This window comes from Miscanthus floridulus, chromosome 17 (assembly GCF_019320115.1).
Source record: "Miscanthus floridulus cultivar M001 chromosome 17, ASM1932011v1, whole genome shotgun sequence".
NCBI lineage: Eukaryota > Viridiplantae > Streptophyta > Magnoliopsida > Poales > Poaceae > Miscanthus > Miscanthus floridulus.
In genome coordinates this window covers 102612911-102640772 of record NC_089596.1, presented here as the reverse complement: position 1 = coordinate 102640772, position 27862 = coordinate 102612911, and the positions used below count along the sequence as shown (strand labels likewise).

General features: G+C 46.4%; 2 protein-coding genes across 10 annotated transcripts; both read right to left on the bottom strand.

Annotated features, from left to right (window-relative positions):
• Window positions 1-332: 332 nt before the first annotated feature.
• On the bottom strand, window positions 333-13418 carry LOC136516548 (probable E3 ubiquitin-protein ligase ZFP1). Of its 5 annotated transcripts, none has more exons than XM_066509963.1 (6): window positions 13303-13418; window positions 8126-9007; window positions 2231-2538; window positions 1417-1545; window positions 1157-1321; window positions 333-780 (listed from the first exon to the last, which is right to left on the bottom strand). In XM_066509963.1, exons 2-6 carry the CDS (start codon window positions 8931-8933, stop codon window positions 634-636), a joined length of 1557 nt encoding a protein of 518 aa, XP_066366060.1. In that variant the 5' UTR covers window positions 8934-9007; window positions 13303-13418; the 3' UTR covers window positions 333-633. The 5 variants fall into 5 exon arrangements, with proteins under 5 accessions (XP_066366060.1, XP_066366065.1, XP_066366064.1 ...); XM_066509968.1 differs by having other exon boundaries at window positions 1417-1515; XM_066509967.1 differs by having other exon boundaries at window positions 2231-2529.
• A 3395-nt stretch (window positions 13419-16813) lies between these two features.
• LOC136516587 (splicing factor U2af small subunit B-like) lies at window positions 16814-19405 on the bottom strand. 5 transcript variants are annotated; one of them, XM_066510020.1, is made up of 3 exons: window positions 19245-19405; window positions 18145-18771; window positions 16814-18035 (listed from the first exon to the last, which is right to left on the bottom strand). In XM_066510020.1, the coding sequence occupies exon 3, from the start codon at window positions 18010-18012 to the stop codon at window positions 17092-17094; it is 921 nt and encodes a 306-aa protein (XP_066366117.1). In that variant the 5' UTR covers window positions 18013-18035; window positions 18145-18771; window positions 19245-19405; the 3' UTR covers window positions 16814-17091. The 5 variants fall into 5 exon arrangements, with proteins under 5 accessions (XP_066366117.1, XP_066366120.1, XP_066366118.1 ...); XM_066510023.1 differs by having other exon boundaries at window positions 16814-18027; XM_066510021.1 differs by having other exon boundaries at window positions 16814-18356; window positions 18461-18771.
• Between the last annotated feature and the right edge of the window lie 8457 nt (window positions 19406-27862).

Genomic DNA, 27862 nt, shown 5'->3' with positions numbered 1-27862 from the left:
ACGCCAAAGCGTGAAGTAATTAGATGTCCTTGTCTGCCAACAGCAGCAGCAGCACAAGTACGTGCCCTGTACGAATTGATGCTGGTGCCCGATGCAGCACGGCATGTACAAATTTAACAGCCTTCGCTTCGCTACCAGATGCCGTGGCTGACGCTGTTCAGACTTCGTCAACACCACGGAATGTATGTGTACTGCAACCGCGACTACCTGTGTGAATATAGGTAGAAGGGGAAAACCATAACCAAGTCCTACTTCAGCAGCAAATTCCACACGATTTAGATAGGAAGATCCACCACTAAATCTCATGCAGCTCTAGCAAAATGCTCTAGAAGTGAGGACAATTTTCGGTTCTTTCAATTCCAAAATGTACAGAACTTTCGGTTTTCAGGTTTCTTTTTTTGAAGAGTAGAGATAAATACAATGTACAATGTAAAGGGGGCATCTACCAAGGCAGTCATGGGAGCTTTACACACCATGGTGCCATTTAACATCTAAAATATCCTACAAAATATCTGTACAGTTTTTCGAAGCTCAGTTTATGTCCACAGCAAAGGGGACGGTAAATAAAGGCAACCATGTCTATATACAAAATCACGCTAATTTGCCACGCGGTAATGATGTTATTGGGGACGATCATCCATTCCTTCTGTCTGATGACAAAGCTGTTGTCTTGCAGATGGGGCACAGGTTTTTCATCATCAACCATTGCTTTATGCAATTCACATGGTACTTGTGACCGCATTCAAGGGTTCCTATAAGTTCTTTAGCTTCATACTCCTCCTGCAAGGCAAGGACCAAGTCATCCTTAAGGGCAAGAAGCATATATCTAGCTATCGAGCAAATATCAAAGACGATGGTTTCACTGTTTTCAGTAAGCTAGTACTTCTAGAACGTGTGGGGTACAAATTATCTTTACTATGGTAATGTGGAACTGCAAAATCTATCATATACTCCCTCCGTTCCAAATTATAAGACGTTTTGGCTTTTCGAGATTCATAGCTTTTGCTATGCCTTAGATATAGTAAAAGTAATGTATCTAGAAAAGCCAAAACGTCTTATAATTTGGAACGGAGGGAGTAACAGGTAGCGGGTTAATTATGTACAAATAACAGATTATAATTCAGTACTGAACATCTGAACATGGCAAGAGGTTGACCTGGCATATTATGCAAGCATCATTCTCCAAAGAAAGCTCAGAAAATTGATCAGAGATGCTAGCTGCTCCTGGAACATGAAAAGTGGACCTCAAGTTTTCTTGGATATAGCTTTCTGTCAAACCAGTATTGACATCACCTATCTGCTCTTGCAATGCTACAAGCTCCTGCAGAATAAGCAAAGAAAACGATTTTAATCAGATATATACACACTCAGAAAAGGTGCACAACGAATTCACAAGCATTCAAATGAGATACATGCCTCATAAGTCATGTTATCCACATCTAAACGCATATCCCTATGTTCATCAATAACATGTCCTGCTTCATAAATCCTTGAATGATCCATCACTGTAGCGTTCTGCACAGATACATCAATTACTTGAGGTAGCTGCATGAAATAGGAAATGTTCACGGAGGGCAGATTCAGTCATGTAGACACTGCTGACAGGCTGTACTACCGAGTCAGTGATAACATTTGTCTCACATGCTTCTTTGTAGCTCAAAGTCAGCAGGTAGTTGGGCTATGAAATTCACATATCATGGCAATAAAACAAAATGGCTCGTACATCTTGGCAAGAAGAAAGAGATATATTCAGACAATAATGGATGCAGACAATGACTGCAGTGAAAAGTTGCATATTATAAGACAACTACTACATGTCAGATATTTGTGCCAAATTGAAGTCAGGGAACATGAATTTCTAGAACTTGATGATCAATGCATATTATAAAGTATTTCAATGAAGAAGGGCTACAAGGCTTCCATGACTGAAGTGAATATTTGCATCTAGGAGTATAAATGTGGCGCAACCAGTTTTTTTATATCTATAGAAAATATGAGTTGTGCTTCAAGAATGAGTATGAAACACTGACATCTCTGCACGATCAATGATGCACCCAAAATGGTAAATTCAAACTCTAATATAGGTTTTACGTGATTACCAAGAAAGACTGCAGTGGACGCATAAAAAATATTCAAGGAAACATATTTTTCAGCATCCAGTATTGTTATTAGTAGATACATGCAACTAGGCAAGAACTTTACAGGTAAAAATTTGGAAATATGAAGCCACCTGATATGGCAGAATTCTTAAAGCCCCATTGTTAGCTTGGTTTATCAGAGGTGGATGCATTGGATGCCCAAAAGTGTGCTCAGCATTGAATGGGAGAGCCAGCATTCTTGGATCTAAAGGAAGGCCTGCGGCAGAAGGATTTAAACCATGCACCACATTGTTACCGATGAACTGTTGATGGGGTACTTGTATTTGAGGTGCTTGCATACTATGCAAAGGATTCTGGCAGAAATGAGGTAGTGGCCCATGAATAGAAGAATGGCCAGCTTGATAATCCTGAATATTTCCATTCAGCATGTCTGCGGTTCCTGATGAACAAGACAAGTTAAAGCAAGAGTTGCCAAGTACATCACTAAATCTCACTCAAAGATTTCCATTCAATGGCTAGTCAATCCATGATAGCAGAAATTTACTGCTAATCTTATTAGCAGCTAATAAAAATAGTAATCTATTTTGTCAATCCAAATAAACTGAAAACTGTGAGATGATTCTTGTCGGTGTTTCGGACCGGGGGGTCCTCAACCAACCAGTGAATTTGTTCTGCGTGCTCCCTATTCCGGATGGTGATGTAAAGAGACACAAGGTTTATACTGGTTCAGGCAATCGAAGCCCTACGTCCAGTCTGAGAGGTCGATCTTGTATTCCTTGCACCGAAGCGCTCGTAGTAGGGGGTTACAAGCTAAGGGAGAGGGAACCAGTCCCAGGTCTCGGCAGGGTGTCGTGTGGGCCGTCTGAGACGTTCCCCTCAAGCGGCTGGAATGTGTGCGTTACGAGGTGTTCTTCGTCGTCCCCCCCCCCCCTAAGTGGCCCAAGTCCTCTCCTTTTATAGTTGAAGGGAGGAAAAGGACAGTACATGTATTACTATGCGGCGTCGTGCCAATAGGGGTGGCACGTCCGAGCCCTGTGGCCTGTTCCTATGGCGGCGTGGTCGTAGGAGTGGTCCGTCCTTGGAGTACTGGGGCGGCGTGGTTGTCCCATCAGATCCTGTGCGTCGTGGGAGCCCCGGGAATGCCTCGGAGTGGACGCGGCGGCGAACGTGCAAGCCACTGTGGACAGACTGTGCGCGAGGCCGAGACTTGGTCGGTGCCGAGGCTTGCACTGCGGTGGGGGGGTCTCGGCAGGCACGAACCCCAAGATCGCCCTGGTGTACAGTGCCGAGGCCTTGAGCGGGCGGCTGATCGTGGGTACAGCGTTAGGACACAGTGGCCGGTAATCCCCGTCGTACCCTGTCCCAGCCGGTATGGCGCTGATCGTGGACAAAGTGTTAGGATACAGTGGCCGGTAATCCCCGCCGTGCCCTGTCCCGGCCGGTATGGCGCTGATGCGACCTCGGGTTGCGTCGGCCATTCTGTGGCGTTGAGCCACCGTCCGGCTGAGATTGCGGGAGTGGTTGAAGTATTAATGAGACGTGACGCGCTGTCGGGAGGGTCGACCGAGGCGGGGGGCGACGGGCTGCGAACGAGCCGGCCTCGAGCGACACGGAGAATGAGGCCTCGCGCGAGACGGAGATCAGGCTCCTTGCCGAGGCCTCGCGCGATACGGAGAATGCACCTCCTGCCGAGGCCTTCTGTGGAGAGCCTCGGGCGAGGCGGAGACGGCGTTCCCTGTCGAGGCCTTCCCTGGAGAGTCTCGCACGAAGCGGAGTTTGCGTCAGGATGCCGAGACCTCCTGCTCGAGGCTCGAGGCGAGGACCCAGTGGGCTCGGTCGTGGCGGGTGAGGGGCCCACGACTTACCTTCTAGTTTTTATTTTTTAGATGAGACTTTAGCGACCCTTTCGATGTTTGCTTGGGATACCCCGTGCTAAGGTACCCGACAGTAGCCCCCGAGCCTCGGGGGGAGTGCGTGCACTCCCCCTGAGGGTTTGCCGAGGCTTGTTTTATACCTGCCCCGTAGGAATTGGGGTTTGTTTTTTTGAGGTTCCGGTGGGTGCGCGCGAGCGCACCCGCCGGGTGTAGCCCCTGGAGGAGTGGAGTTACTCCTTCAGGGGCTTTCTTCATTTTTGCGTCTGAACGAGTAGTTCTTATTGCATTTGCCGAGCCCCCAAGCGCAAGTTCGGGTTGCGGGGGTCTCGGCGAGGCTGCAGGAAAAAGCCCTCTAGCCTCCGCACGGAGCGAGAGGTTCGTCAGGGGTCCCCTGACTTTGGGTATGATCCTCACGCTTCCTTTCGCTCGGAAGGAGGGGTGGAATGTGCCAGGCTACCCTCGATGGGCACGAGCGTGAACACTTCCGGTGAGCTGTTAGCGGGTAGTCCGAGTGGAGGCCCGAGCCCCGTTCGCTAGGGGACGGCTAGCGGTCCAGAGACGCACTCCAAGAGTACCAGGGGGTTTCTCTAGTGGGTGCCGAGGCCGTTCGCTGGCCTCGGTGGCTCAGTGCCTCCCTACGGTGGGATCCCATTCGGATACTTCCCCGCCGGTCTCGGACACGACTTAGGACGCCCCGAGCGACCGTTCGCTCGGGCCTGGGCCATTCGTTGGCTCGCCCCGATGTCGTCCCTGACTCTGTTGCCCTGGGGCGGCTGTCGAAACCTCTTGGAGGCCCAGCCTTCGAACCCCTGGACCGTAACGGGCTCGGTGCCCTTTATCGTGTTTGTAGCGTGTCCTCTAGCGCGGTTTTGGACCGTTTGTCCTTGTCTTGGGTGTCCTGGCCCTTTCATCTGACCTTCACATGTCCTTTTCGTATGGACGGAGGGTTTGTTTGCCGAGCCCATTCTGGTCTCGGCAAGGTTGCAGGAAGAGTCCCTAGCCTCTACGTGAGAGGGCCGTCGGGAGTTCCCCTGGCTTTTTATACGCCCCTCGCGCGTGAGGGTTTGTTTGCCGAGGCCCCTTTGGGCGCGAGCCCGGGTCGTGGGGTCTCGGCATATTTGCAGGAGGAGCCCCCTAGCCTCTGCATAGAGCGAGAAGGCCGTCGGAGGTTCCCCTGACTTTTTATGCGACCCTCGCGCTTCCTTTTCGTTCGGAAGGAGGGGTGGAATGTGCCTCGCTACCCTCGATGGCCACGAGCGGTGGCACTTCCGGTGAGCTGTTATCGGGTAGTCCAAGTGGAGGCTCGAACCCCGTTCGTTAGGGGACGGCTAGCGGTCCAGAGACACACTCCAAGAGTACCAGAGGATTTCTCTAGTGGGTGCCGAGGCCGTTCGCTGGGCCTCGGTGGCTCGGTGCCTCCCTACGGTGGGATCCCATTCGGATACTTTCCTGCCGGTCTCGGACACGACTTTGGGCGTCCCAAGCATTTCGCTTGCTTGGGCCTCGGCCCCGTATAGGCTCGCCCGCAGTCGCCCCTGACTCTGTTATCCTGGGGCGGCTGTCGAAACCCTTTGGGGTCCAGCCTTCGAACCCCTGGATCGTAATAGGCTCAGAGCCTGGTTTCTTCCTACGAAAGGAACAGGCCGCGGGGAATATCTTCCCTATTGGCTCGGCAACGGGTGGCACGCCTTTTGAGGCGGTTTCATGGGGAGGCAAAACGACGCCTGCTGCTGTAGTGGCCGAGCGTGACGTGATGGACGGGACGTAACTGTCCTCGCATTTAATGCGGGAGACGTGGGCGCGTGGGCCGACGAAATCGGCTCGTGGTTAACCGCGCCGGACGGGGGGAAAACCTCCCCGATTTCGTCGCCCGTTTGTTTCGCCTCCTCCCTGCATAAATACCCGAGGAGTCTCGCCCCTCCTCGTCTTACCTTGCCTGCATTAGCACCGCCTCCGTCGAGCCGTCGCTAGAGCAGCGGGTGCCGGGAAGAAGAGGAGAGAAGAGCGAGCCTAGGGAGAAAGCGAGAAAAAAGCGAGAGCGTGGGAGGGAGAGAGAAAAACTCACCGCCGCACCCGATTCCTCCATCGCACCCATGGCCGGCAACGTCGTCGTTGTCGAGGTGGACCCTTGGGATCCGTCGGACGTCACCGAGGAGATGCTCCAGTCGCTTGTCAACGGTGGACTCCTCCGCCCGGTGACAGACCCTAGTAGGCCGGAGTGGATTGCTCCGTACGGCGAGCCGAAGCCGAGGCCCCGCGACGGCTACGTCGTGAGCTTCGTCTCCTTCCACGAGCGTGGCCTCGGTGTCCCGGCGGACCGGTTCATACGGGCGCTCCCGCACTACTACGGCGTGGAGCTTCACAATTTTAATCCCAACTCCATCGCTCAGGCGGCTATCTTCGTTGCCGTTTGCGAGGGGTATTTAGGGATCGCTCCCCATTGGGAGTTGTGGCTCCACCTGTTCCGGGCGGGGCATACTACCAAGCCGACGGGCACGTCGGGTAAGAGGAAGGCGTCGAGGGCCGGAGGCTGCACTCTCCAGGTGCGTCAGGACCGCCTGCACCTCTACATCCCGGCCCAACTCGCGTCCTCCAACCGCCGGTGGTACACGAGTTAGTTTTACCTCCGCAACGACGACGGAGGACTTCCCCCCTACACTGGGCGGATTGTGGGGAGTTGCCCGGAGAAATGGAAGTGGAGTGTCCCGAAGGTCGACCAGCCCAAGCTGGAGCCGCTCCTGGAGGGGCTGGCGAGGCTGCGGGGCCATGGCCTCACCGTAGCCGTGGTCGTGGCCGCCTTCCACCGCCGGAGGGTGCTGCCGCTGATGGCTCGGCGGCGGCGGCTGTTCGAGATGAAGTCGGGTGAGCCCATTGAGGGCACCCGGATGTCCTCCTCCGCCCTCTCCGACGAGGAAATTCTCCGTCGGGTGGGGGAGACGGTAGATGCGAAGTTGAGGGGCGGCAACTTGACCCCCTTCGCGATGCGACCGTCGCGGGGGTTCCTTTCGCTGGTAAGTCGAGTGCCGCTGTAGCCTCTGAGCCTCCTCAATCTCCCCTTATCCCTTGTTTCCTTATGCGCGTTTGTCGTTCCTTCAGGGGATGAGGGACGTGCGCTCCTCTCCACCGCCCGTTCCCGAGGACGCAGGGCGGCGGGCGATCAACCGCGCTCACGCCGATGCGCAGAAGAAGCGAAAGGATGCTAAGGCGGCGAAGCGCACGAAGCGCATCCTCGCGCGCGAGGAATTGGATAAGCGCCGCCGTCAGCAACGGAAGGATGGTCTCCCGTTGGAGGAATCCCCGTCGACGTCGTTGTCGACGGAGGCCTCGGACAAGAACGACAAGGGCGAGGGAGGGCGAGGTCTTGAGCGGGCGGCTGATCGTGGGTACAGCGTTAGGACACAGTGGCCGGTAATCCCCGTCGTACCTTGTCCCAGCCGGTATGGCGCTGATCGTGGACACAGTGTTAGGACACAGTGGCCGGTAATCCCCGCCGTGCCCTGTCCCGGCCGGTATGGCGCTGATGCGACCTCGGGTCGCGTCGGCCATTCTGTAGCGTTGAGCCACCGTCCGGCTGAGATTGCGGGAGTGGTTGAAGTATTAATGAGACGTGACGCGCTGTCGGGAGGGTCGACCGAGGCGGGGGGCGACGGGCTGCGGACGAGCCGGCCTCGAGCGACACGGAGAATGAGGCCTCGCGCGAGACGGAGATCAGGCTCCTTGCCGAGGCCTCGCGCGAGAGGCCTCGCGCGATACGGAGAATGCACCTCCTGCCGAGGCCTTCTGTGGAGAGCCTCGGGCGAGGCGGAGACGGCGTTCCCTGCCGAGGCCTTCCCTGGAGAGCCTCGGGCGAGGCGGAGACGGCGTTCCCTGCCGAGGCCTTCCCTGGAGAGCCTCGCACGAAGCGGAGTTTGCGTCAGGATGCCGAGACCTCCTGCTCGAGGCTCGAGGCGAGGAGGAGGAGGACCCAGTGGGCTCGGTCGTGGCGGGTGAGGGGCCCACGACTTACCTTCTAGTTTTTATTTTTTAGATGGGACTTTAGCGACCCTTTCGATGTTTGCTTGGGGTACCCGTGCTAAGGTACCCGACAATTCCTTAATTCACCATTCAGCAAAACATCAGATGAATATATCTTTATTCAGAAGATCTACTAACCTGGAGGATTGACCATGGCATTACTATATCCCCACTGTGGCACTCCATGACTTGCAGCCTGTGGAACCCATGTATTGCACTGGCTTATGTGAGAAGCTGGATATAAATAGTTACCATGAGGTACCAACTCCGGGCAAGCTGCCACTGAACTGAAACTGTTTGAAGCATCTGAAGAAGATTCTTCTAAGAATGGCCACCCATTACTATTGTGGTATTCTGGTAGGTTTGAAGCGGCAGAACTGGGTAAACAATTTGATTGAGATGAAGCATTCCATGGTCCACGCACAGGATTCTGAGGCGCATGAACAGATGAACTTGAGCCAGCAAATCCATGAAGAAAATGATGGTTTCCAGCAACTACTGCATTTTTCCTTTTCATGAATCCAATAGCACTATCACCAAAATTGACACTGCTGCTACTCTCATCAATAGTTCCTGTGGAAACTTGATTATGTAAAGATGGTGGTAGCACATTGCCCAGTCCAAAGCTTTGAGTCTGAGGAATATATATGTTGACAGCTGCTGCTGACATGCTAGGGTTGTACATATTAGTTGGGAAGAAAAATCTCGATGTAGCACTGGCATGTGGGTATGAATTATGAACATGCAGGCACTCATGATTCCGCAGATCACATATACCAACATTAGCAGTATTTCCTGGAACTCCGACAGCAACTTGCACACCCAGGTTGGATGAATCACTTACAGTGCCTGCATAATAGGAACTTCCTGGTTGAACTTGGACATGTCCTTGCTCCCATTCAGGATTAACGGACTGATGTGTCCAGAGCATATTTCTATGTGACATGACGCCAATTTCTATTTCCTTAAGGAAAACTACTGCACGTTTGGTCAGCAAATATCCTTTATCATCACCTCTCCCTGCACACGAGATTGACCAAACATGGTCAGCATTCAATCTAATATGGATAAGTAGAGATGTAAAATGCAAAGCATGTCTCGTTTGAGTAAATGATGATAGCAGACAAGATAATTCCCAGTATATGCTGAAGCTTGCAAGTGGGAGCAAAATATTGACAAAAGAAACTTGCATGTGACTGGGCCTAGGTAGCAGAACATATTGAATAGTCCATATATAAGAAAAAGGTAAAATAGTTTAACTCTTGCTGATATGCAGAGGCCTTGATAACTTGATCCACAACCTTACAGGTAACAAAAATGTTCATTTTTTCTCGAAAACGCAGGAGAGCTGCGCATCATTATATTAAGAAGTGAAAAAAGGGAAAAAAAACCCATACAACACACCCCAGGCCAGCCAAAAACAAAAATGTTCATCAGTTATATGAAGAAGAGGACTGTGTTTACTAAAGGCACTAACACTTTGTGTCATACAGCATTTTGCAAAATATATATAATCTGCAATTCAAGTTTCAGTACCATTGTCCCTACACTATGGGCCATTATATCTTGCACCACAAAAATGACTGATCTCTTATTGTTTGTTTGTCAGAACAAGGCTGTCTCTTAATTTACGATTTGTATGCACATTTATTTGTCCATATATTTATGCAAGATAAATCCTTCGAAGCATCACATCATCAATCACAAAATTGCAACTAAAATTCCAGTAACAGTCATGCGTGCAAGACTGATCAGCAGCAGCCAGACAGTAATTACTATAGCAAGATACTGTAGTAGTGTAGTAGCTACAATGGGTTTCCATGCAAGGCACCAGCTTATCAGATTAGCTCAGAGCCTCATATGCATTATTCTGTATTGGGTTTCAGTTCGTTAGCTCTCCACAGTATAGCTGGTTCAAGTTGGAATGCTGCAGATGGAGTTTGCATCTTAAGTGACATGTCGAATCAGCCCTATAACAAGCTATGCATAATTACTTGTGAGTATAGTAATTGATGAGAAATTGTTGGCACTAGTGCATGTGTGTGTTAGGGGGGGGGGGGGGCTACATTATGCATTATTGAGTAACTCTCACAGGTGACTGGGTGCCTGGATGGGATTAATTTAACGATGCAACTTCCTGCCAAATAGGCGAATAACATTGAATATTATTGAGTCAAGTATTTCAATGTCAAACAGGAAGGCAGGAATAGAAGACTCAGCAAAACAAGTTGTAAGGTTTATGTCACATGAAAATTTTGCATTAATTTAGGCCTCTGCACTGAGCAAGGGTGGATCTACCAGGGTCCAGGGGTGCAGATAGGTGTCTTAGCATTATTCCCACTGCCGCAATTTGGAATAACATTGGAGTCAGGAGCAGCAGAGGCTGTGAGAACTTATGCTGGGCAAAGATGCACCATAGTCTAAGCCTAAATGGAGTTTGGGCCATGTTCTGCCTAATGTGTGTGCGCAAGTGACAACCATGTGGTTGAGATTGAGCCATACTATAGCGGTGCACCAGTTTGTCCACTTCTCTTACTCATCATAACCCTAGAGAGCCTCACAGTGGTTGTTGAGCTCTCGTGTTCCATCTATCCGTACAATTATACACACTTTCCTCTTTAAAAATATTTTTTGATCCAACTCTGTGGCATCGGTGTGATTTGCATTTAAATGGCAATATTAATATGACATGAATGCAGGATTCCAAATCCAGTGCTACTATGGTACAATGAGGCAAGATATAAGAATATAAAGCTTCAATCCAAACCTGACCAGCAAACCGCAAATCTGAAACTCTAGATGCACCCATGGTCTGGGTCACTTGGTAGAATGGTAACTACAGTGTACAACTAGTTGATAAATAAGTGCCAACTAGTCACAGCCTTGCGACATGCAATTGGGGTGATTTTCTAAAGCCTACTTTACAGTTACCTGGTGAACTAGTTTCTATTGTTTTCAAATCTTCCTGTAGTCAATTAAACGCTTCCATAGTTAAAGTCCTCTCTAGTGATGTTAATTACTAAGCTGGCTATGATGCAATGTATCTAGTTTGTGACGTGTAAATCCTACAATTACAATATGGACCACTGGATGTGAAGTGCTTGATCTGAACAAAATCCCAAGCTTCAAACACATATTAAGAGAGTACGCACTCCAGTACATAAGAACTTAAACAGTTGCTAAAGAGAAATTCATGCAGTTAGGGAAGGTAGCATGGGAAGAATGAAAATACATCGGACCGAGAGACTCAAGCTTGCACTACATTGCACGGGTAGAATGGGAAAAAGGGGGAAAAACTTAGCAATCAGAGTTTCAAGTAAGCAGGGTGTGTTCACTCATTGCTCCATGCACCTACAAAGACAAACGACATGACACGATGCAAAGGCCGACCTAAGTTTGGCCCATCGTGGACGAAATTGCCAAAGGAGAGGCAGGTAGTGGAAACAGGGTGGAAGAGTACTATAAAAGCAACAAATAAATTATTTTGTGGTTTCCCTCGTGTTGTGTTGTGCAGACATCATAACCTCGCATCAACCATGTCCACCGCAAACTCAAGGATGAGTTGTTTGACTCAGGAGAGGAGTAATTATGGGCATAGGTCCAAACAGTGAAACGGCAAAATGTAAGCTGCAGAAAAAGTAATGACAACTCATAAACAATTACGACCATTGAGATCCCATGGTTGGGAATAAATTGATTGGTAACGCCAATAACTTGTCTTATCTAATAGATTTAGCTGTCGCTTTCCTTATTTGAGAAGATTAGAGGCTTTTATGTGAGATGGGCTCGACAAATTTAGCAATGTAGCACATTTATCTACTCGTCCGTTACCGAGTTTGCGACTTTCTTGGAGTTTGGCGTTTCTGTTCCTCTCTGCCCATCCGTGCCCTTGTTACAGAGCTTACATTGCAAAGTTAAGTTGTCGAGTCTCATAAATCTAAAGCAACGACAAAAGGATATATTACTGACACTAACTTCGACAAGATGCTATATGGATATATGATTGGAAGCACGACAACCCTACCAAAAACTCTTGGCGGCTAGTGTTGTAAGCTCAGCTGTGCTTGTGCAGCAATTTGCATTGTCCTCCAGTGCAATATAGCAGGTAGGAAAACCCTTTCCCCTCTGTTGACCCTAAAAAGGCCCAACGAAAAACTACTAAGATCCGCAACGCTAGCAGCTGAAAATTCCATGCCCAAGTAGCGAATAACTGAAAACACTTAGTTTTAAAAACCAAAACAAAGAACGTACTCAATCTAAATTCTTCAAACCAAACCGCAGTTCAGATATAAGAGTTTAAAGTCCAAATTATTCCCTGATCGTTAGAACCAAGTCTCATTGCTAATCAGAAATGAGCATGACAACAAACCGGTGCAGCTATCTCCTGTCCACACTCAACTAAGCGTCTCTCATTCCCAAGCAAAATTCTCCGCGCCTACGTAAAGCTTATGCTGACCGTGGTTAGTAGAGTCTCAACCTGTACAGCCATCCCAAATGAAAAAGGCCCATACTATTCGTCGACGATCCACCGCAAGTCCAAGTCCGGCTGCTCCATCACCGGCAATGTTGACTCCAAGCTCCACAGTCCACATTCCGAATTCTGTGATGAGCTTAGCTGCACCAAAAATCGAGCAAAGAATGCCGCTACAGCACAGAATCCTTCGTCGGAAAAAAAAAAAACCGCACGAAACGGACAGCCAAAGGGCCTGTTTAGTTCCATAGGACTAGAGACTAGAGACTAGTCCCTTTTAACCAAATAGGAGGGACTCCTAGAGGGACTTTTAGTCTCTAGTCCATTAGGAGAGGCTTTTTAAGACTAATGGACCAACTTTAGAACCCTTATCCCTCCCTCTCTCTCCTCCCTCACCTCTGTCCAAAGGAAGAAGAACGATATTTTAGTATTTGTTCAGCCCCTTAGTCCCTTTTAATCCCTAAAACCTTATTTAGTCACTCTTTTAGTCCTGTTTTAGTCTCCGATCGCTGGAACCAAACAGGGCCAAAATCTCGCCATCCAGTAGCTTCCCGCGACCGGCGCGGTTTTGCAGCAGGAATGCCCCCCCAGCCCCCAACCAAACGCGCCGGAGGGCGTTCGAACGAGACCCCTCACAGACAGCTCCTCACAGCTGGCCGAACGGCCAATCGCAGCCCGAATCGCGGCGCTTGGGGACCCGATTCCTTCCCGGCCCACCGCGCGCGCGCAGCCGCGTAGGCACAGTCACACGGACTACGGGCGGGAGCACAGCGAGCTGACCCGCCGCCAGACAATTCGACGAGGAAGGAGGGAACGAGCCGCACGAGGATTCAGGAAGCATCACCTCAGCAGGACGCGTCCGCGATCGGCGCGGAAGCTGTCGGAATCCGCGCGGAGAGGGGAGGGGAGAGAAGCCTCGCGCTCGAGCGAGGCCGGTGGTGACGAACGAGTTTGGGGGGGGGGGGGGGGGGGGGGGGGGGGGGGGGGGGACGGGTTGGACGGAATCGGTTGGTGGAGGCGGTGGTATCCGGTGGGGGGGAGTTGGGGGATCGATCGGCGGAAGGGGCCGACGGTACGGGTGGGTTGCGTATTTATAAGCACGACGAGCTTTCGCTTTTCGGGGGGTAGAGAGAGAGAAAATAAACCAACGAGGGGTTGTCTCCTCGCTTTTTGAATGGTTTTTGGACAAAAAGGATGCGGTGATTCAAATCGCGTGCTCACGTTTTTCGTCTCGGCCGCTTTTGAATCGGGGCTCGGACAGCGCGGCTGCCCTCTTTTTTTTTAGTGTGCTTATCTGTTCGTCTCTACTATTTCTGCGCGTCAAAACTCAAAACATATCCTCCCAACTAAGGCCCCGTTTAGAACCAAAATTTTTTTGATTTTGGCTCACTGTAGCATTTCGTTTATATTTGGTAATTAGTGTCTAATTATGGACTAATTAGGTTCAAAAGTTTCGTCTCACGATTTCTCGATCAACTGTGTAATTAGTTTTTTTTTCATCTATATTTAGTACTCCATGCATGTGCCGCAAGATTCGATGTGACGGGTACTGCGCAAAATTTTTTGGATTCTAAACATGCCCTAATTTATGTGTGGTGTGTGCTCATCGTGTCGTGCCACGTTGGTCCCTAACCCGAGCTGATTGCTGTGAGAGAAAAATACTGTTCCGACTAATTGCTATAAGAGAAAAATACTGTTCTGACAGGACGTAAACAGTGATTTCGTGAGAGACAAAACAAGCCAGCCGGCTGGTAACCAGCCAGCCGAACGGCCTCGTGACGGTGCCACGGTGCTAACACTTTTTGGCCAAGAGTAGTACGTCTCATTCTCGTGTGCTTGCAGAGCAAGAGTCACGGTCTCGCGGATCCAAACGAGACTGTAAAATCGTTTTGGCTTGCACGGCAGATCATGACTCCACCAGCTCGAATTCTCCCTGGCATACGAAAGGATCCCGTATAAATACGCACAATTATCGGTTGCGGCCTTGTTTAATTTTAGGGTGTAAAATTATAGGGTGTTACGTCAAATGTTATATGGGTGTCGTATAGTGTGTACAGATACTAATAAAAAATAAATTACAGAATCTGTCGGTAAACCGCAAGACAAATTTATTAAGCCTAATTAATCCATCATTAGCGTATGCGTGTACTGTCACACTTATTGTCAAATTATTGACTAATTAGGCTTAAAAAATTCGTCTCGTAAAGTAGTTGTAATTTGTGAATTATTTACTGCTAGTTAATTTAGTGTAAGAGAAAAATACTATTCCAGCTTATAATCCACGATCGTATATGAGCGGACGAACAGTCTGATGGCCAGTGCGCCGGGCCACACTTATCGTCTACGTCATGTCACTTTAGACCGTAGCGTGCCGCTCCGGCGAATGACGACAAGAGAAGGGTGACCCCTGACCTCTCCTCCACTCCCTTCCGGATAAGCGCGACTGCGCGCACGTCCGTCCAGTTTGGGGCCCCGTACGCGCACCGGGGCCAGGCAGAGTCCGACCGGCGCCGTGGCCACGCAACGCAACGGCACGGGGGACGCTCTCGTCGCCCCGAGCCAACGCCCTCCAGCGGCACATGGCCTGCCCTGATGGTTTTCTTTGGTCACGCGGGCGGCTTCACCCGCCCCCCGCAGCCCGTCCGTGGTTTTCTTTGGTCAAAGGGGGTGGACGCCGACGCCGTGGGCGACCGGTCCGCGAAACCGCAGCGCGGTGTGTGAGGCCTCGGCGCCGGCGCCTGGTTTCGCCGCGTCCCCGCAGCTGCGAGAAGCCGACCACCGAGGAGGATAATGCCACGTTCGCTTGGCTCATATATTATGGCTGAAAGTCTGTTAACTGATTTATCGTAAAAAAAATAATATTCATTAACTGAAAAAAGTATGGCTTATAAACCAAACGAATAAGACGAAGGCGGTGAAACACAGGGCCAAGCGGGCGCCACACCGCGTCGCCATTCACGTGCTCGCTCTCGATTTGTTTGTGTTCACTCTCTGTTATGCCCTCCGTCACCGCCGCGGCTCTGCGGAGTGACACTGACTGGCGCGAACTGCTATTTTTTACTTGATGGTACGTGATGGATTCACTGAGAGGGTAGAACCGTAGAGCAAAATGGAACATGAGAGTTTCAGAGTATGGATCATGGAGTACCCGACCGAGTTCCCCGGAACAAAAAAAAAACAAAGGAGGACTATTCTCTGAAGGAGGATATCTCTCGAGCAGGATATTCCCCGAGGAAGATGCCATGTGAAGGAATCTCCTTTCTGTACGAGCCCAAGCGGATCTACTATGGATAGAGTTCATGTCTCCTCTTGAACCCTAAAATCGGATATTTTAACTCAACTTGTATAACCGTTTAAAGATATTTTAGCTTGTGAACTCTTAAAACCATTTAAATTATCTTCCTTCCTTAGTACGATTTTCAAACGGTTTTATTCTTTTCTACTTCCCCCATTCCAAATTATAAGATATTTTTTGTTTTTTTTAAATATTACTTTTAGTTTTGTATGTAGATATAATATATATCTAAGTATGAAACAAAATCCATTTATATAGAAAATCCAAACCATCTTACAATCTAGAATGGAGGTAGTACTTTAAAAAAAAATCCACCACTGAGATGAAAATTTTTCAGCGAGTCGGGCTACACCGTCCAGGCCTGTTTGTCTGATATTAAAGCCGACTGAAACTGTTTTGTTGTGAGAAAAAAATACTGTAGATTCTAGCTGATAAACCGGCTGTTAAGTACACGCGACATATCTAATCTCATAGGATTGACACCGACACCATGCAGCAATATTGAAACAAGAAAAGGCTACCGTCATTGTCATTCATTCCATTCCATGTCATGGCAGGAGTCGCATTGCTAAGCTACACAGTCCTAACAAGTTCACAACAGAACTACTGGAGTTCACAGGTTCACAACAAAACTACACTGAAGGAGGGCAACTCGAGTTGACAGGTTCACAAGGGCAACTCGAAACCAGGAGGGCAACTCGAGTTGACAGGTTCACAAGGGCAACTCGAAACCAGGGGCTGCCATGAGCCCAAGACAAAAGAAACAAACCTTTCCAACCTGCTGCATGCTACTGCACAAAAGAGGACACCTGAAACTAAAACAAACCTGCTGCATGCTACTGCACAGACTAAAATACCAAATGCCAGCAACCCAGCACGTCTAGGAGCATTTAGAAATCCATATAGAATCTCCAAGGAACAGCATAATACATGACTGAAAGCCAGATGGAAAATCTAATGACAAACCACAACAGACATTATCATAAGCTAATAGCACACCACAAAAGATTCGATACCAATTGTCAGCATAACACAATGGCAAATGATCCGACACAGTACAGATGGAAATAAATGGAGTTTACATGTCTGATTTAACCATAAAACAAACTGAGGAATCCTGTAACATAATGGCAAATGATCCGACACAGTACAGATGGAAATAAATGGAGTTTACATGTCTGATTTAACCATAAAACAAACTGAGGAATCCTGCACTTAAAAGGTTTACTTAGCCAGGCAGAATATCAGCCACACGAGCATACTTAGAATATAGCGGTGAAAGACGAGCTAAGCAGCAAGTCCAGCGCTTGTCACAGAACAGTTGCCACAGAGAGCTCACTATTTTGCCTCCCGTTCACGGTTCCACTGCTCAATCTTGGCCCTTCGCTCCTCACTGCTTTCCCTGACTGGGCTCCTTGCACGCCTCGGGGGGCTACCATGCCTGCGCCTTCCTCCATCATCATACCTGTCATGCCTGCTGCCTCTGCCTGCTCCATCATCATACCTGTCATGCCTGCCGCCTCTGCCTGCTCCATCATCATACCTATCATGCCTGCTTCCTCTTCCTCGTCCACCGCCACCACCACCACGGTAATCATCACGGTCACGGTGGTGGTAGTCATCACGGTCACGATGGCCCCTCCTTTGTGGTGGAGGGCTTCGGCTTCGGCTTCTCCCATGGTACCTCCTGGAAGCAGAGCGCCCATACAGCTTCCTCCTGAGATCCCTGCCAATTTGCTTCACATGCATGAAATTACAGTAGCCACCACGGTTGCAGCTGTTCTCCTCAAACTGCCTACAGGTTGCTTCACGGAAGTCGGTCACAGGAGAATACTCAACAATTATAGGGCGCCCAGAGTAAAAACGCCCCTGAAGAGCATTGTATGCTGCAGCTGCTTGTTCTTCCTCCCTGAACTGGACATAGACATTCCCAATCATGTGGTCAGCAAGGTTATCACAAACATTCAGATTCTCAATCTCACCAAACTTGCCCAACTCCTCATAAATGTCCTCATAGAAGTCCTCAAAATGCTCCTGCATCTTCTCAGGATCAATGGGTTGGCCTTGAGCATCAACTCCAGGGGTTATCATATCAGGGCGCTGATACATGTTAGCAAGCACAAGAGTTGGCGATATAGTTGGCCTGTTGTGCAGACGAGAGCAGCGATCCCCATGACGACAAGCCCCAATCTTGAAGTAAAAAGGGCAGTTGACCCTGTCCTTCTCAGTGCCAAAGATCGAAGCCAAGTGCTCCGCCATGCTTCAACTCGCAGACTGACAACCTTCAAGCATAAGCAACAATAGTATCAGAAACCATCTTCAATGTAAGGTGAACTAGAGGGGGTATAAACTCATTGTCTGTTATCTAGAACCATGGGGATCAAGGAATACCTCAATAAGGTCCTCAGTGTGCAAGACTAAGTAGACAAAAACGAACACAAGCAGCTAAAACAAACCAGGGTTCACAGCATATGTATCTTATAGGATCACCAAGTAATATTCCTGTGAATTTACCCCCTGTACAGCCCACTGTGTAAATGGATAATTATACAGCTCAAGCTCTGGCAATAAAATCTTAATCACAATCCTTTTTAAGACCTAATCTGCACACTTACTCAAAAAGTTAAATATTAGAAGTGAACAGAAAGACCAAAGTAACTGTGTCATCAGGCAAGTTCTTGCCCCTGGTAACTGATAATCTTTTTACCTATAATATATATCTGCAGGTTAATGCCTAAAGATCAACTAAATGTAAACAACACGAAAGTCTCTCTCCACTATAATGCAACTTCTAAACTGCAAATACTGTAGAAGAAGCCTGCTGCAGCTACAGCAGCTGCGGCTTCTAACTGCAGTGAACAGGCCCTTTAGTTTTCTCCCCTGCAACTGCATATAGTAAACCAAATAACACTGCAGAGAGAGATAGAGACAGCTGTTCGTCTGCCGCACAAGGGTATTCCTTCTGGTGTAGGCCTTGTATTATCCGCCCGACAAAATATTATTTGATTTTAACCTAAGCTGCACACCATTTTAGATTATTATTAATAACTGATGGAAACGAAACAAACAACCGAAATCGCAGTTAAAGCTACCACCGAGAAAAAGCAAAATTCATTAGCAGACTACTATATCTGTTAATATATCCAGTAATCTGGAAAAATATGTCACCAAATCACACGATTCCACATGCTACCAACCTAAAGGAGTAAATCTCAACGAATATAAGCTTATATACTGATTCTAAAAGCTGATTCAATCGGCTAAAAGAGGAACTAAAATTCCTGCATATGCCAGGCGGACCCAGAAAAAGATATGAGCGTACACATGTTCGCCCGATGATTTTGCAAGAAAATCGATGTTAGTAAGCATAATACTACATGTATACACCTGAGATCAGATCAGATCCGAACGCAAACAGCCAAAACAGCTTAGGTTAGGGTTTGGGTGCTCGGCTTCGCACAGCGGGAAGGGAAAAGAAGGGGTGCGCATACCTGCTGGTTGCTCTTCGGCGAAGGGCCCGACGAAGACCTGAGCACCTGGCGTAGGGCGGCGGCGGCGGCGGTCGCCCAGTCGTCGCCACGAGAGAGAGAGAGAGAGAGAGAGAGAGCGCACGCCGGGTGAACGGCAAGGAAAGGCAGGGGTGAACGGGCTGTTTGGCTACGGACCCCTAGAAATTTGCCCCACCCGGACGTATATATTAATAATATAATATGTCAATTTGTAACTGGGCCGCAAGTTTATTTTTGGGCCAATACAAACTAGCAGAGCTTGTCCACAGCATACACGCCCCAAAGTCCTCTTAAAAAAAAGAAAAATACATTTTACCTCCATAAACTATCATCGAAGTTTAACTCGAAAACCAGATAAACCACCCACTCAACTTCTAAAACCGTTTATTTTACCTCCCTGATCTGATTATAGGTGATTTTTAAAGGCGGTTTTATTTTTTTCTTTTTTATTTAGTTTGGTTGAATATTTGAAAAATCATAGTAAATAAAAAAAATCATAAAATAGAAAATTTAATTTTATTGGACTCCACATGATAGATCTACATAGTAAACATATAATATAGTATACTTTAGTATAAAATTTTTGGTGTAGCTTTAGATCTATGTTTTTTTAATTAATTCATAGCTGCAGTTTTTATGGTCCAATTGTGATGAATTTTTTATGGTGATCTAATTATTTTATGTTTTAATTGTAGTAAAAATTTAATACTGGTTTCTATTTTTACACACTTTTAACTATTTTAAAACTATTTAACAAGAATAAAACTAAATAAATCTATAACTCCGTTATACATGATCCAATGAGCATAAAATTTTTACTACAGTTCAATCGTATAATAATTAGCCTATCGTAAAAATTTCATCACAATTAGAGCTTATGCTTCACGTCAACTGAAAAAACACGAGTTGAATTATCCCACTCATAATTTAGAGCTGACTGCAGTGGTGCACGCTCTAAAAATTTAAAGACATTACCTGTTGAGAAATAAAGTATATATTTTTACGGATCACAAGAGCCTCAAATATATTTTCAGTCAATCCGAGTTGAATATTAGACAATGGAGGTGGCTTGAGTTAAACAAAGATTATAACTTAGAAGAATCTAATGTGGCGGCTTATGCCTTAAGTCGAAAGTCGTATCAAGTTAAAGAAGAATCTCTATCTCTTAATCATTCTAAGGTGTTAGCCCATATTGCTCTAGTCTTGGATTTACTTGAGCAAATTATTATAGAGAAAAGGCAAGATGCTTTGAAAATCCTGCATATCAAAAAGTTAATTATCGAAGCGCATGGTCCTCATTTCAGTATTGATGATAAGGTGTGGTGAAGTTCAAGAATCGATTGATGGTTCCCTCAAGTGATGAGCTTAGAAGAAAGATTTTGGATGAAGCTCACAATTCCAAATTATCCATTCATCTGGGAAGTAACAAGATGTATCATGATTTGCGTCACTTGTATTGGTGGCCAAATATAAAACAAGATATTACCAAATATATTTCAGAATATGGTATTTGTGGAAGGGTTAAGGCGGACCATATGCCTATGCATGGATTTCTACAATCCTTGCCTATCCCTGTTCAGAAATAGGAGGATATTTCTATGGACTTTGTTGTGGGTTTGCTCCGCACAACAAAGGGGTATGATTCTATTTGGATCATTGTGGATCACCTCACCAAGTCTACTCATTTCCCCCCAGTGGATACAAGGTATTCAGCCAAGAAGTATGCTAAGCTGTATTTTGACCGGATTGTAACCTTGCATGGGGTTCATCTTACCATTGTTTTGGATAGAGGATCAGTTTTTTTCTCTTGTTTCTGGGAGCAACTTCAGAAATATCTTGGTATCCGTCTCCTCAGAAATTTAACTTATCATCCATAAACTGACGGTCAGATAGAAAGAGTCAATCAAGTACTTGAAGATATGTTGAGAGCTTCTGTCATTTCTTATCCAGAAAAATGGGACGAATGCGACTTTAGCTGAGTTTTCATATGATAATAGCTATTAAAAAAGCATTCGTATGGCACCTTTTGAGGCCATGTATGGCAAGAAATGTAGAACGCCTCTTAACTGAGTTGAAGTGGGTGACCGTGGTTACTTTGGACCTGATTTTATCATGTAAGCTTGAGAGCAAGTTAGTGTTATTCAGAGTTATTTGAAGGCAGCTCAGAGCCGTCAGAAAACTTATGCGGACAAGTGAAGAAGACCCTTATAGTTTGAAGTTGGTGACCATGTATATCTAAAGGTATCCCCGATGAGAGGTGTGCATCGGTTCAGAGTTTGTGGAAAGTTAGCTCCCCATTATGTTGGACCTTATAAGATTTTGGAGCGATGTGGTGCGGTTGCTTATCGTGTCCAACTTCTTGATATTTTATCAGTAGTATATAATGTATTTCATGTTTCCCAATTAAAGAAGTATTTACGAGTTCCTAAGGAAGTGGTGGAAATTAAATGACTCCCTCTTCAACCTGATCTTTCTTATATTGAGCACCCTATCAAAATCTTGGATGAAAAAGAGAGAGTTACGAGAACAAAGTGGTGAAATTTTACAAAGTCTAGTGGCAAAATCATTCGGCGCACAAAGCAACTTGGGAGCAGGAGAGTTATATTTTGGAGCATTATCCCCATCTTCTCCTTGGTGTGTCGAGGTAATAGTTTATGTTAAAAGCTCACTTTTACCCTTTTTCCTATACTAGGCACTTGTGGTAGAACCGTCTAATCTAATACATCCTAGGAGTACTTGTCTTCCATTAGATACTAAGTACTCAAGGGAGGACACTAAATTACGTAGTTCCATCGAGCACACCTCAAAGGATAATTTAAAAATCAACATTTTTCCATCAGGATCACAAATGAGAGAATAAAGCTTACAACATTCTTAAGTCATTTCTTACATCACTTTCCATGTAACATCATAATATAATATTTATTGTTTATAACAGTGAAATATAACCATGTTGTTAGAGTTTCAGTGGAAATAAAATCATTGAATGACAAGTTAACCATTAACATCATGATCCTTTACATACATCATAACAGGTTATAAGTTTTCCATTGTAAAACATTTTGGGTGGAAGTTTTAAATAAACTCTATGTCCGTAACATTAAGGAAAAATCCTCGCTGAGCCCACCAAAAGGTTTCCACACACAAGTGTGAGCTCCATATGTTCCTGTCACCCGCAACAGGGTAGAATAAACCCTAAGTACTCTGTTATACTCCACAAGACTTACCCGTCCGGAGGAAAGAAAAAACTTCAAGGGTATGCAAGGCTATTTGGCTTATGATTTTATTGCATCTGCAGGAAGCATTACTAACACATGCATCTTTATATCAAATTTTATTAGCAGTCATCATTAGTTCATTAACTAACCATTCTATATAAGCACCTATGCTACTTTCAGTGTGGTGCTTAGACCATCACCATCCTCGCCTCCAATCAGTCGGTCCAGAAAGAGCCAAAACCCATGACAAGAGAGCAACGAGTCTTTCCTGCTCCCATAAATAAGTATGTGCTTAGGATAATAAGTCTGTGACTTGACTAGAATCCAATGCAACGACCGATCCTTAACCGACACGGACAGGAAAAATAATATAACTAAGCTATGCCCCATTGGCCGTGGGACACAACCTCTTACACCCACCAATACCCGTACCATATCCCTGTCCGGTCTCCATTTCCTTTCATATATATATTCCTAGTGATAATAATATAATAACCATAATAATATCTTCCCTATCTCTCACGACTAATAGTAAATCACCTGACTTCTATCGGAGTCCTAAAGCATAACAATCTACACGATCCTGTCATACTAATAAAACTCATAGGATAAGGATATATATATATATATATGCAAGTGGGTTTTATTCAACTCCTTAAACTTAATGCACAAGTATAAATTAAAGTGCAGAATAATAGAGGTTATGCATCGAGACTTGCCTGAAAAAAATATAACCAATTTAGATTTTCATCATGATGGCATAATCATCAAGTCACCGTCATCTTCCACTACTCCGGATGAATCCGTGATCCAACATCGCTCCTATCATGAAATACATGGATGCAATGCAGGGACATAAATAATCAACGACAATCGCAACTCTTAAATACGATTACACCTCGTAAGCTAACGAGCTAACTCTAATGACTAAAATACTAAGTCATATATCCACGTGGTCAAGTGAGGCTCGTTTTCGGAAAATATTTTCATTCTAAGACCCCCAACTAATTGTTGACATTTAATTGATTAAATATATATTTTCGTACTAGGACTCATTTAGTTATCTTAACAAACTAATTTCTATGGAGCTACAAAAAATACAGTGAACACCTAATAATGTTAGAAATCTACTGTAAAAATTTCAGAGCCAACACTATCACCAATTTATCACAACAATTTCTATAAGTTTATATTTTGATAATATTAGATATCTCAGATTAATTATATAGCTCCTAAGAATATTATAAAACTATGTGAATAAAATATACTAGCAGATAGATCATGTTTTAGAAACCTAACAAAATTAGTTTCATAATTTTTGGACATCAACACAATTTTATATTGAATTTACAAATCTACTCTAGAGACTAAATTGGAAATGGCTTAGAAAACAAAAAGGGCTAGCAGCGGCTAATCCAGCCCAGCAACTGTAACACCCCTGGTGTTACGATCTTGTTTAGCACCGAGATTTAGGCCTAAGAAAATTTCTGAAATGAGTTTCTCAGATTTTGACTTAAAACGTACTTGAAGCGATATGTGAATCTTGTGTGACTCCATTTTGTGGACTAAACTAAATATCTGAGTTAAATTATTTAGTGCATAAAGATATTTAGGAATATCCGTTAATGATTCTAGCAAATAAACGACGAATGGCTTGTTCTGTTGGATTGAGCAAGAAAACAATTTTTATAAATAAAATAAAATATAACTTGTAATTAGAACTTAAATAAAAATTAGAAGTGTAAGTTAGTAGTTAAAAATGCAACTGTTGGTGTGGCGTGTAGATGTTGTTTTATGGTATGTTGATAGCTCAAAAATCAAAATTAAAATAAAAAAACAGATTCTCCCATTAACGGTAAAAATAAAAAATTATATTTTAAAGCACTGTTTGTGGCAATTTGTTTTGCGTAAAATAATTACGTACCACCCTAATATTTGATCCATGGCTTGGTATGGAGTATGAGCTATCACGTGAAATGTTCAGTGGTGTGAGTCAATAGGATTTAAATCTTTTAGAGTTGTCGGCAACATATCGCTTTTCGCATCCGTGTCGCACGCGCAGGCAGGCAGCCAGCAGAGCCACACGATGCCCATGTGTTCAGCTGTGGCAGTTGCTGTCCTTGCCTCACTGATGTCCTGGCCACTTGAATACGATGGTGCCCCTGCTCTAAATCCATCAATCATCAGAGTTATTCGTGTGGCGCCGTGTTGTCGAGTCCCGTCGCCGTGCCGTTGCTCCCTCTCCCTCACGTCCTTTCTCAGAGAGCGCCTTAAAGGAAGTTGGCTGGGCTGCTGCTGTCATGTACTGCTTTGCTTGCATCCTCTCCCTCCATTTTCCCTCCTACCGCCAGCACGTGGTTCTACCCACGCTGATGCCCACGCGTGCTCTGCACCCCGTCGTGTCCGTTTGCCTACGCTCCTGTCCTTCTCTCCCTCTCTTGTGTCGCGCTCGAAATTTTAATGCGAGCGCCAGTCAAGCAGGTACCTTACTGCATCACCGAGCATTCAGGTGGTAGTAGGTCCTTTTTTCTTTCCCTCGCCTACCACCACGCTCAAAACCCTGGCGTCCGTGCTCTGTACCCTGGTGCCCGTGCCCTTGCCCCAGCTCCTACTTTTCCCCACGACGCCGCTCTCCTCTTGCTCATCGAGGCCCACATGCGGCTCTGCCTCGTCTCCTCTCCTCCATCCCACAACGTCGTTGTCGTGCCTCCTCTCGTCGGTCACCGGTTCCCCCCCCCCTCTCGCGCGAGCACGCATGCATGGCCCGTAGTGTCGCCCCTTCCTTCCCTGTTCCGCGCCATCGCGTCGGACCGGTTTCCTCCCCTCTCGCGAGCCCGCTCATGTTGCCACGCTCCTCCTTCTCATGTGCACGCACGAGCCCCAATGTCCCACGTGGGATTTACCACTCCGCCTCCATTGCCGCTGTCCCGCAGCACCTGCCAAGGTTGGGCTCGCCGTCGCTCGAGCCCACGTTGCCGAGGAGCCTCGCCTCGCTATCCGGTTCATCCATAGTGTCCCGTCGTCAGCGTCGAGAACCGTCGTGTATCGTGCAAAAGTTGTCGAAGCCCCAGGCGCTGCCCCACCATCTTTGTCAGCCGGCGTACCACCTCCCTTGTCGCGGTCATGCATGGCCGCCATGCTGTGCACCACCTCGACCTACGCCATGGCCAGGCCTAGGTCTCATCGTGGTCCACGCACCTCCCCTCGCTGCCCCACGACCGTACTGCCATCGGCGAGCCGCCACTTGGTCGACGGATGGTTTCCCCACCGCGTACTCTGCTTTGGAGGAGAAGGTGAGGCCATAGAAATGTGAATACGAGATTGTCCGAGGGGCTAGGTGTAAAATACGTGACTCAATTAAATAGTGTTCTAGACCTCGGGTTGAATAAAGAAAAGCGCAGGGTCCTTTTTGCATATTCACTAGGTCAGTTGGGTAGGCTGCGCTAGGCTGGTCTGCTGCCGTCGCGCCGGGCCGGCTTGTGGGGCCATGCTCGCCGTCCACTAGGCCGCCCTGTCGCCGCCCTGGTTAGGCCATTGGCCGCGCGCACCGCATGGGCGTCTAGTGGCACGCGCGTCATGCCCCGCCTAGGCCGTTCGTCCCGTGCTGGGCCGACTAGTTGCCTGTGCGCCTGGGCCGCCTGCGCGGTTATTGCCACCGCTGGGCCATTTTGGTGGCCACTGGCCTTTAGCTTTCTAAAGCGATTGCTAATTTAGTTTAGGAAATAAAATTGTGAAATCAATATAAAATCATTTAGTAGTCCAAAAGTGGTGAAACTAATTTTGTTAGTCTCCTAAAATTATGATATATCTGTTAGTATATTTTGTTCACATAGTTTGATAATATTCTTGGAAGTTATATAATTAATTTGAGACACTTAATATTGTAAAAATATAAACTTATAGGAATTGTTGTGATAAATCGGTGATAGTGTTGACTCTAAAAATTTTACAGTAAATTCCTAATATTATTAGCTGCTCACTGTAATTTTTGTAGCTCTAGAATAATTAGTTTGCTAGATAGATAATGATGCCTTATTTTGAATAAAGATTAAATCGATAGAATGGAGTTAAGAAACAACTTGGGTTTGTATAACTAAAACACTTGTTGGGAAATAACGTCTTATTCGACAATATGGATATGTAGCCTAAGTACGATCGTCGTTGAAACTAGCTCGTTAACTTGAGGCGTAAATCATATTTTTATGAGTCACGATTGAAGTCGATTAATTACGTCTTTGTATTACATCGCATTGCATATCATATAGGTACGATGATGGATCAACGAATCAAATGAAGGATGAGTGGGAATCTAAAGATGGTGTAATGGTATTCTCTCTAGGAGATGATGCAATGGGCTTTCTATTCAGATGATGGTGGATGATCTGAAGATGCAAATACTAATTTCTGATTAAATCTTACCCAGGCAAGCCCCGGTGCATAACCCCTATTTTTGTGTACTTTAAATTATATTTATGCATTAAGTTTTAAGGAGTTGAATGAAACCCACTTGCATATATAAATCTTTATCCTATGGGTCTTACTAGTATGATAGGATCATGTAGATTGCTATGTTACAGGACTCCGATAGAAGTCGAGTGATTGCATATCACTCACGAGAGATAGGAAATATATTACTGTATTATTATCACTTGGAAAATATAAATGGTGGAAAGAAATAATGGTGACCAGACAGGGATATGGTTTGGGTTTTGGTGGATATAAGAGGTTGTGTCCTACGACCAACGGGACATGGCTTGGTTATACTGTTTTCCTTGTCTATGTCCGTTAAGGACTAACTGTTACATAAGACTCTAGGCAAGTCACAGACTTATTATCCCGAGCACATACTTAGATATGGGTGCTTGGAAGACTTGTTACTCTCTTGTCATGGGTTCTAGCACTTTTTGGACCGACTATTACGGTGGTTTTTGGGTTAGGAGGTCCTTGCACCGCACTAAGTCTGAGACTCAGGGGCAGGGGCTCGGAGTCCCAGTTTAGACGGGGACCTGAACCCCGTGACAAAAGGGTAGTGGGTTGGTTCTGTTTGTGCCTAGGGTACAAGTGGGACATGTGTTTTTGGGGTACCCAACTAGGGGCATTGATTCATGAATCGCCGGGTAATCCAGTACAGCTTGTTTAGGGTCTAGCACCGTAGTAAGAACTGAATGATGGAAGGTGATGAAATGGAACTAATTGCTTAACTCTTGCTTGAAAGTAGCATAGGTGCTTACATAAAATGGTTAGTTAGTGAACTAATGCATTGCTAATAAAAATCGAATATAAGGACGCACTTTTAGTAATCCTCCTGCGGATGCAATAAACCCACAAGCTAGATAGCCTTATATATCCTTGGAGTCTTTTCTTTCCTCCCATCGGATAAGT